The 10,631-nt window shown below is 43.7% G+C and overlaps 1 protein-coding gene across 8 annotated transcripts in view; it reads right to left on the bottom strand.

Annotated features, from left to right (window-relative positions):
• Nucleotides 1-1,981: 1,981 nt before the first annotated feature.
• The window catches only part of PLCL1 (phospholipase C like 1 (inactive)), a 187,170-nt gene continuing 178,520 nt past the window's right edge, over nucleotides 1,982-10,631 (bottom strand). For all 8 annotated transcript variants that reach the window (XM_083864862.1, XM_083864864.1, XM_083864867.1 and 5 more), the window contains one exon: nucleotides 1,982-3,755. In XM_083864862.1, the coding sequence (XP_083720988.1) occupies nucleotides 3,573-3,755 (183 nt within the window). In that variant the 3' untranslated portion in view covers nucleotides 1,982-3,572. The remainder of the gene's footprint in view (nucleotides 3,756-10,631) is intronic.

Below are 10,631 nucleotides of genomic sequence, written 5' to 3'. Positions count from 1 at the left end.
GGTCATGCCAGGACATGAAATTTGGTAAAAACTATTCCTGCTGATTTTAGACTAATCAGATCTGTGAACAGCTGGAGTAATTCGGCCTCTTCCCACGCTTCATGGCTGGATTCCTTCATGCATGTACATAACCAGCAAAATCCAAGTGACACCTCTGCATCCAAATTTTCCTCATGGCCTCCAGTGTCCCCCCTCAGCCCTGTGCCCCACGGAAAGTGCTGCTGGGGCCTCTCTGAGCTGCCTGCCCCATCCTTGCTTGGGAAACCTGCAGGAATTTAACACCTTTGAGGTGGCTGCCCCTGTGCCACACTTGACCAAAGGTGCAGTTTGGGAAGGGTCAGACACACAAACACGTGGACAAGACATCCCTGATCCCTGGAGGAACTGAGGCCCTTGGGAGTTGTGACTGTGTGCTGCCTCACCTGTGCTCACCAGCAGAAGGATTTGGCAGACACTGGTAACAGTGGTAACTCTTGTTCCTGAGAGCAAGAGCAAACTCAGAGGTTTTCCAGAAATGTGTAATTGATCTGTGCCTGGGAAGGAAAACATCAGCAGTCTTATCTTACAGTTGAGAGAATGACAGAGAGAAAACAAACACTGTAAAAAGGGAGGGCTCAGTGGCAGAGAGAACCCAGGTAGATTCACTTCTGTGCTCCCTTCAGGTAGACAGCTGCCCACACCAGTCCCTGAGAGCTTCTGCAATTTCTTGCTGTTCAACTACGCTGAAACAACTGCAAATGCCTGTAACACCAACCTGACATAACTTCCAGAGAAGTGACACAGATAATAGTCACCCATTCATGTGGGACATCAAATCATACCAGCAGAGGGCCCAGAGAAGGCTGTTGTTCCACTGCAAGAAGCCAGGCATGCCATGAAACAATTCCCAAAAAGGCCAGGCACTCAGCCCCCTGTGTGTGTTTGTTTGCTGATGCTGGATATGATTTTTCCATGTGTTCTCCCTCAAGGCTGAATTTTTATTACACCAACTGCCACTTTATCATTCACTTCCACTCCCAGTGACTTCAAAAGAGCTCAAAGGAAGGTGAGATGAGCTTTTGCTGCCAGCCCCTCTGTTGGTGCAGAAGAGAGGGTGGAGCTGCTTCAGCTGCAGGGTTCTGGGTGCCAGCATCAGGAATAGTCCCAACTACCTGAGGCAATCCAGAGAGCCCCAAATTCTCTGCTCCTGTATTTTGGCACAGAATGTATGACCATGGCACAGGACATGACATGAATGCTAAACATGGCATGAAAGGTGTGTGTGCATGCTGTGGGATTTCCATCCATCCATTTCCATGGAGTTCTCCTAATGCATCCGGAGTGGGAGCTGTGTAGTACCCCCTGTACGTGTGAACACAGACAGCAAGCTCTTCTCTCTGTAAGTTCATGTTCGTTTGTTCCTAACATCAGAGAAGGTATTTTGCCAGGAGTTCCTGTATAGACATTAGGGCAGCCTTTTAGATTGAGAAAATCAAGGTATTTCTAGATTTAAATGGAGCACCAAGAGGGAAGCCACTCATCCTTCCTGAAGCAACCTCTCCCTTCTGAGAGGGATGCTTTCCACAGGCTGATCCTTTGCAGGGGATGGTGCTGGGGTAATGGTTTCTATTGTCCCTAATTGTAAGTAGTGAAGGCCAAGTGTTGTTTTTGTACTAACATAACCCAAGAGGGCAAACCGTGAACATACACACTTACACTATTGATGTGGGCTTTATGCCTTGCCTGAAACACGAAAGGCACTTCTCCAGACTTCAGTGAAGTCTGAACACACACTCATAAGCTAAAGGAGCGATAAACAGAGCATTTAGGGCTGGATCAGAACAAGTATGGCAAATTTTACTGAAATAGCATTTAAGGCACCTGATTTACAACCTTTGCAATAACACAGCTGCTGTTAGAGCAGGACCTTCTCTCAAAAAACTTACCCGCTCTAACCCAACTTTATCCAGGATCATGTGTTAAATCACTGCAAAATCATGGGTCAAAGTTGTTTCATAGCTTTACTCTCTCAGTAATGTGCAACATGAACATAATAGTGTTATTAAGAAGTCAAAAATAACTTAACACAATAGCTATTTAAGATTTTCCAATGATCAAACTTTCCGCAATTACTTTTTGTTAAGTTCAGAAAATTAGCATATTTGTTAATCAAATTAATTTAAAAAGTAGCTTTTAAAAATAAAAGCAATGCTTTAAATAAATATAGTCTTTTTTATAACCATAAAACACTTAGTCCTGTTAAAGGTAACACAAATACTCCACTCAAGCACAGTACTTAAACGATTGAAATGAATGCTGTGAGCACACGTGGGCCGGACACAGGGAGGGATGAGGATGCATTGCTTCGGGACATTCTCTGTCTCCTTTCTACAGTGGCACAAAGAGGCAGCCAATTCTCACAACTACCCCAAACACATGATATGTGTCAGGATATTTGTAGCTGCTGCACAAAAATCCTGGCATCCTGTTTTTCCCTAATCTATTTCGCTACACTACACCTGTAGCAGTTCTTCAGCCCTGCTTTTAAATCTCTAGCACAGCATGATTTAAACCACAAAAACATAAGGCCAGAGCCTGCTTGCTTCATTCATTCATTGTTGCTGACTCCAACATCTATGCAGAAGGTGGCAAGCAAGGTCTGACCTCTCACAATGTCTTGCACTAAAGCTCACATTTTGTGAAATCTGGAAAACCTTCCTTTTAATACTGGCACCACTGGGTGTTTCAGAACAGCCTGAAGGTCACCTTCAGAGTTCATGACCACCAAAGGGTATTCACAGCTCTCCCCATAATTACAGGGCTGACTAGCTATCATCATTACTACTCAGGTTAATGCCTATCAGCAAAGACTGTAGCTACCTTGCAGATCTACAAGGTAGCAATGTTTTGCTGGAATAAACTAAATTAGCTAGTTCTTAGGTTAGTATGTGTTGTCTGGGTGTACCCTGAAGAGCAGTTTGCTAAATTCAGCAAAAATACACTTCAAATCTACTGATAATCTACCTAGAAACTTTGACCATTTAATATCCTGTTTACATGTCTGTAATTGTTCACTAAAAATCACCTTCAGGGTCTGCAGCAAACCACCAGTTTTGTCCTCACAAAAACAGCTGTCAATGGTATTTGTTGTGTTTTGTTTGTTTGTTTAAACAGCATAACAGTAATGTAACCTATAAGTAAAATGATAAAAGCTGGAGAGTAAAATAAAGCGCAAAATTGATAAAAGTGCTCAAAATTTGTTTTGATCTTCAGAATGAGCAGGCCTATTCAAAGATGACAAAGGAATAAATTAGCAAATGGCTAATGTAATGCATGAAAGGTTGTCTACAGGATTTGCATGTACACACACACACATACACACACACGCTTGCATACAGACAGCTTGGCTTCATTAGAAATCTCACTATCAGAGTTTAACTTGGATAAATTAACTGCATTAAAATACTGACATTGTGAGGATTTTAATACTATCACACCCTGTAGAGGGCACTCCTGTGTGAAATTTTAAATGCTTTAAAAAAATAGTTTAGAGTTATTGAAATCTGTGACAAATGCAAGAGCTCTGCCTCTCCTCACAGCCTCCCATTCTCATCTCCAGTATCCTTCTCCTGTATTGCCTCCAGGCACCGTTTTGCCTTGGCATCCGCCTGCCCGCTCCCAGTTTTGCTCAGTCCACACGACAGGCACGCCAGCTGGATCTGCTTCATGTTCTCCAGGGCTTCGTTCTTGGCGTTCTTCAGGAGATCTCCTTGGCCCTGGGGATGCATAGACATGCAGCAGAGAGTCAGGGATTGCACACATTGCTCAGGACCAAAAGCAGCAATACTGCTCCTGTGTCCCTACCAGTCCCAGGTCCCGTCTCAAATCATCTCTGTCCCCTAGAAATGGGACCGAAGCCCCCCCTGCAGCTTGGTGCCAGCACAGTGAGGAAGGCAGCAGCCTGCACAGGATAGGGTGGGACAGACACCAGATTCCCCCCACTTCCATGTCACCACCCTTGGGAGGTAATTTCAGCCTGAACTGAAGGAGGCTGCGGGAGAAGGTATTTCCTCTTCCACAGTCAGCAAAGTCCTGCCAGGGCCAAGACAGTGATGGCACATGGCATCCCTCTCCTCATGCCACTGCTCCCTCCCTGCTCCCTGGCATCAGATCCCACACGGCAATGACTGCATGTTCCCAGCCAGGGGCCCCTTGGGAGCTGATAGACCTTGATAATCCATCCCTCCTTGCACCTGGATTTGATACCCAGCCTTGGGCCCTCCTTCAACAGAGCAGGCCAAGCTGTGGCCATATGAAACACATCATCCCATAGCACTCCAGGGCATCCTGAATCATTTTGTTTGGGACCTTTGAGAAGGAAAATAGGAATGAGACTTCATGAACAACACTCTGCTTCTGTATCTTCTCAGAGCCTGTAAACGTGAGGTGACTAAAAGGATGTCAATCCAATTTGTAACCATCAGGAAAAATGTGTTATATTAAATTTGTATTAAGGAGTTGGGGTTCAGAAAAGCCAAAATGAATATTTATGCAATATTGACATCTCAAGTGCCATGAAGCAACAAGATCCTGGAGCTACAGGATACAAATAAATAAAAGCCAGGAGATGCATCTGGGTTTTAAAATTCAGTACCAGTAAGAACTTGAGCTCCTCTTCTCCTAATGTCACCCCAAGTACAGCTTGAAGTACAGCACATGCTGCAGCTGGTTACACTCATATTCATAAGGAATACCTCCACTGACTGAAATGTCACTTTCAGATCTCTGCCCACCCAACCTGATCTCCTGCAAATCACAGGCACTTTGATGGGCCTCACTGGATACAACAGACACCACAGCAGGACCTTGCACTCACTGGAGGGGCTACTGACCACTTGCCCATTCTTGGGTTCTCAAAACAAATCAGATGCGTTGGATGAGTCACAGTGTGACACCTTCCTGCTTTCCCTTTTCCCCAGAGCTAAGAGGATTCATCCTACACGGATGAGCACAGTTCCCTTTTTGCCAGTGCCTGGCACAGGACTCACAGGGCCTGAACCTCTGTACACAGTGTTCACAACCAAGAAACAATGGTGGCTTGCAAGGCTGCAGCACTGGTAAACACCACGTGGGACACCACGTCATCCAGGGATGGAGCCTGTGCCTGAGAACATGATTGCCTCATCTCCTGGTGTCACAAATTTGTCCCTGCTGAACGATGCAAATCACCATCCAGATGCTGGGAATACAACTCAGTGTGAGAATAACAAAAAGCACTGGGACTACGTGAGCAGCTCTGTGCTATTTGCTATGAAGCTCTTTTGAAGGGATTTGTGTCTCAGCAGCATGACAGTTTGGGGAATACTCAGACAAAGAGCTTGGGATCCAGTCAGCAGCCACGGTGTGAAAAAACAAAACAAGAATAATTTATGCAGCAGATATTTCTTGCAGCTGTGAATTTGCTTTTATGTCAGAGGTTTTGCTTATGGTTAAAGACAGCAGGCAGAAATTCAAGAGCCCCAGAGCTGCCTGGAGCACCTGGCCCACCTTGGTGTCCCCCTCCCCCAGATGCAAATTGCACAGGAATAGTGCCAGTGCTGTAGTGACAGGGACAACACTGCCACATAAACAAAGTACATATTATTAATGACAGGATAACATTATCAGAAACAGTGTATCTCCTCAATACATCTTCCATCTCTTCAAACAGCACAAATGTAGTTTTAAATAGTTTTGGTTTAGGATGAAATGCCCTTGGCTGCTGCTTCTTATGTACATAGGACCAAAGACATAAAGACTTCACCATCAAACAGGGAAAAGTCAGTGTGACTATGCTTTGCAGCCTTAACTTCTGCAAGCCAAAACCTGGCATGGTGTGTTCATGTCCAGGAACAGAAAAATCCCCTTACTGCAAGAAGCAACCCCTCTCCAGGGTGAGGGCAAAGCCTGGAAATGTTTCTTAGGGCAGCCCACAAACTCTTTGTCCAGAGACTGAGACACACATGGACAGACACTATTTGGGATTAGATGCAGCACTTGGACAGCCTGAGCCTGCCCTGCCCTGCCGACTCACTTCCCAAGTCCCCAGGAGCCAAGGGACTTCACACCCTACAAGAAAGTGCCAAGCCACCCGCTCTCCCTTATACATATTCTGATTTCACATTTGAGTAACCAGGCAATTCAGACTACAGATTTTGTCTGAGGCAATGCAGAACATGTCTTCAGGTTCCAAGAAGAAACACACGCCTCCTGAGCATACTTCCAATATTTTGAAGACATTCTTATTTTATAGTGATCTAAAAACAGAATAGTGCAACTCCATTCATGTACAGACCAATTGATTTATGTCTTAGTCTCCTTGTGTTTTTTATTTTTAAACAGCTGGTTCATTTGAGCAAGATGAAGAAGCAAAAATTATTTTGAATCATCTGTCATGAGAAAATTAACGACAAACTAGCCCTCTCTGACAGAGCTGTCACAATTCTAGAGACACCATTAAAAAAAATCTGTGTGCATGCTCCGTTTGAAAAGCCATCTGTTTGCTTTGAAAAACTGGCTGTGAGCATAATCCACTTAAGAAGAATGTCAGCAAAATTGTGTCAACACTTTAACAAACTAAATACTGGATAGAAGCTAGAGTAAACTTTACGAGCATGATTGCATTGAAACAACCTTCACAAACCAGTCATTGTGATCATGTCTGTGCACAGAACCCTTCTGCTTGCCCTTACAAAAGCATCTCTCTTTCAGACAAGGAGAGACCATGACAGTCCACTTCAGCATCTATCCATCTATCTCCCTTCTCCTACTGGTGTCATCAGCCTTTCTGAAAATAAATACTCCTGAAAAAGTTTAAACTCAGCATTTGGCAGGACAGTGAATTAAGCCAGAAGAGTTCTAATCAAGTGTTCTAACAAGAACTGATCAAGGGGTCCATTCTCATTTAGCCTTAGGGAACATTAAAAGTCAGGTTTCATACACCTAACTACAGCTAATTGCAGAACTTCAGCACAAATTAACATTACAGGACAAATAATGCAGCTTGTCAAGCAATGGCAAGATTATAAGCCTTTACCTTGACAGGTTAATACTGCTTAGAAAACCCATAATCTGACATGGTTTTAAATATTGTTCAGTTCCCGTGACAAGCCATGAAAGGCTTTAAGAAGCACAAGTGGCTCTAGACAGACACTGGGAATGGCTACAGATGGGACAAATTCCATATAGTAATAGGTTCAGTTGGTTTTTTCCAAACCAAATACCAAAGTTTTTATGAGTCAAGATGACAGCTCTATGTACAACAGCAACCCACTCTGGGGCTGGGGAACATAAAAGCTGGGTTAGGTTAGGTCAGTGGCACCATTTTGTGTTCAACTTCACAGTATTATTTCTTTTATATATGTTCCATATATATTTCTACATAAACATAAATATAGATATAAAGGCATGTACACGAATAATTCCTGTTTCTGTGCTTTCTAGGAAACCTGTGTGTTGCACCCTGCAACACACAGGCCAGGTTGTGGGCTCCCCCAGCACTGAGGACACCAGTTGTGGCACAGCCTCTGTGCTGGCAGCTCCAACAGCAGCACCAGGGGCAGGAGGACCCTGAAGGCCAAGACTGGGTCCATGCAGGAGTGAACTGCACTGCCAGGTGCCCCCACATGAGCACCTTGCACTGCTCCTGGTGAAGCAGAAAATCCCATGCTGAGCAATGGGGCTTTCCTGGCGTTCCAAACTGGCCGTGTTTCCAGGGAGGCTGAAGCAGTAGCTGTGAAAGCCATTTTCTAATCTGCTGCTTGCTAAAGCAGACAGTTGCTTATCTCCTGAGCAGACGCATTCTCTGACAGCACATTAGGGGAGCTTTTCTCTCCAGTCCTCAAGGGCTGAGTAAACACAAACAAATAACAGAGGTCTTAACACCCATCCCATATCATGTTCATGATATTACTGTTATTTTTTAACTTATTCTCAAAGAATCAAGCTCTTTCATTACTATTTAATCACAAAATAAAATCTCCAGAGGCTTCCAGTGGATGCTAGCGGGTGGCTGAAAAAGCCAGACACAGTCAAATAAAACAGCCGCAAGCACCACTCCACATTTCAGAGGCACCACAGGCACAGTAACAGCACTAACAATCTGTGCCAAGGGACTCCAAATGCTGGAGAGCTGCTCTCACATTGGGATACTCTGTGTGGAGGCAGCATTAACTGCAAGGGGTGCATTTTCAAAGTGTCATTGTAGGACTAATTATGTTTAATATTAATAAGGAGGCACACAATTGAATGATTGCATATGGCTTTGGAAATGTAATCTTGGGTAGGAAATCATTAATGAAAAGATTAGACTGCTATGTCAAACTTGTTACAAAAAGCAGATATTTTTTTCATGCCTTCTTCAAAGTTAGATGTGGGAACAATTGATTTGAATTTGATTATGATACATTCACATTTCAAAACAGACTACTCCAAAAATACAGTGTTGCTGAATCAATGCAGACTGTAAAAACCCACCCTTTTCATTATTACTGCAGATAGTTTGTCAACAGCTTTGCTTTATTGTCTGTGACAGAGATCACAATGCACATGTTGGGATGAAAAATTACTGTACACAAAGATTAGACACAAAGCTATAATCACTTTCACACATTGAAAAATAAAGGATTGCAAAAATGAGTTACACCACAGGAAAAGCAGGGTCCAAATGTTACTTGCCAATTTATCTTTAAACCTTTGCACAGCAGAAATTCACTTCCTGCCAGGAAAACAAAAAGGCCACAAATATAAAAGATGGCACTTAAATGGCATTCCTTGTACTACTGGTGTATCATTTAAGGTCTGGGTTTTGGGCGCAGCTTCTCACTTACCCATTGTAAACTAAATGCAAGAGCTTGTTTTACCTGGCTGAAACCAGCAACAACTTTGACACTGAGTAAATCAAGCGATCCAGCCGAGTGCTCGCTGGGACCTGAGTCATCACATTTTGCAGGATGTGCTGGTGATTTCAGACATCAAACTGAGCATCTCATTTTGGTGTATCAGCATGTTACTGACAGCCAGAGACCTTCTCTCCCATTTCCCCAAGTAGGGTCTAGCAATAATTTGCAAGAAGGAAACAACTGAGAATCAATTATATCACACAGAGAACAGATCTGAGATGTATGGGAAAAGAAAACATCCACCTAGGGAAAGGCAGTCACCATTATATATAAAGTGCTAAATCTCTGTAAGCAAGAGCAGCATAGCATAACTACTGTGGAATAGATTATTGTGGGCAGTTTTGACACAAGGTTACATGATAAAAACCAAATTAAAAGATCTAAGGTTGTGACAAGCAACAAGGTCAGAGCTGTAGGGCTGATCTCCTCAATGCCCTGTAGCCAGCAGCTGGGACACCCAGGAGAACAAGGCTGAGGATGATGACAAAGAGGAGGAGATGGATAGTTAACAGGAACAATTTCCTACTAATTCTGTATTTAACCCAAATGATTCCTCATGTCATCTTTTTTTTTTTTTTTTTCTCTTCATTTACTTCATGAATCAGCCATATGGATGCTGGCTCCAGGCTTTCTGCCCATCTCTCATTGCACAGGGGGATGAGCAGGTAGAAATACAAGCTCCTTTTCCCAGGAAAAGCACTGGGAAGCACAGAACCAGCCCTGACTGCTCTGTATGTTCCCACTGTTTTACTCCTTACTCAGGGAAAAAATCCTCTTTGCACCTGATATTTGCACAAGCCTCGAAAACAAAACCACACCTGCAAGAAGCACTCAAGGCCTTGAGGACACTCACTGCTTCACCAAGACACTCAGCCCTAAGGTGACACATCCCAGGCAGCAGCCTCCTGCCAGCAGGCACCTAACCTAAGGACAGCTGCTGGGACAAGAGCTAAGGAGCAACTATCTCTGCAAATACCATTTACAAAGCACAGTCTCTTGTTCAGTGCAGCCAGTTGTAAGGGAGAGAGGACAACACCAGCATTACTCCAGGTGGCTGGGGAAATTCACAAGGCAACTCTGAAACAATCTGGTCCCATATAAAAGCAGAAAGGTTTCTTAGTAGTTCAAGGGAAAGCAGGCAGGAAACTGGATTATGGCACAGAGTGCAAGTTCATTCAGCCATGGCTTGCCCTAAGCACCCAGCAGGTTCCAAGGGATCAAGCTGGTCCTCTTTGAGACACAGATCTCGCTAGGTGTTCAGATACCATAGCAAAGGGACACAGAGGAAGTTCATAAAAATTAATAAATACATTACAATAGAATGAATAAATATATAAATAAATGAGCAAAGTAAGCAGAAATCAGAATGGCCCTCGGCTTAACACAGACCAAATGTTCACCTCACATTGGCTCGAATGTCATTACACACCATGGGCTGTACACACCCACTGGATATGTGACTGTAGGTGGGTAGTCTGACCCAGGGATGGAGCCTGATTCTAACCATGTAAATATGGTGTGTTAAAAACAATATTCATGTTACCTGAAAACCAGTTGCATCTGATTTTAATTACTTTCATTTAAACTCCTAAACTAGACCAATCTGACAGTTGTTCAATATAACGCTATCCCATGCAAAACCCCAAACTTTGACACTGATTTCTCTTGCCATTTGCATCTCACCCCAAAGGTCTGCACTGAAGAGGATGACCT

This window comes from Zosterops lateralis (genome assembly GCF_965231275.1).
Source record: "Zosterops lateralis genome assembly, chromosome: 7".
Taxonomy (NCBI): domain Eukaryota; kingdom Metazoa; phylum Chordata; class Aves; order Passeriformes; family Zosteropidae; genus Zosterops; species Zosterops lateralis.
This window is presented reverse-complemented; position numbering and strand designations above follow the sequence as displayed.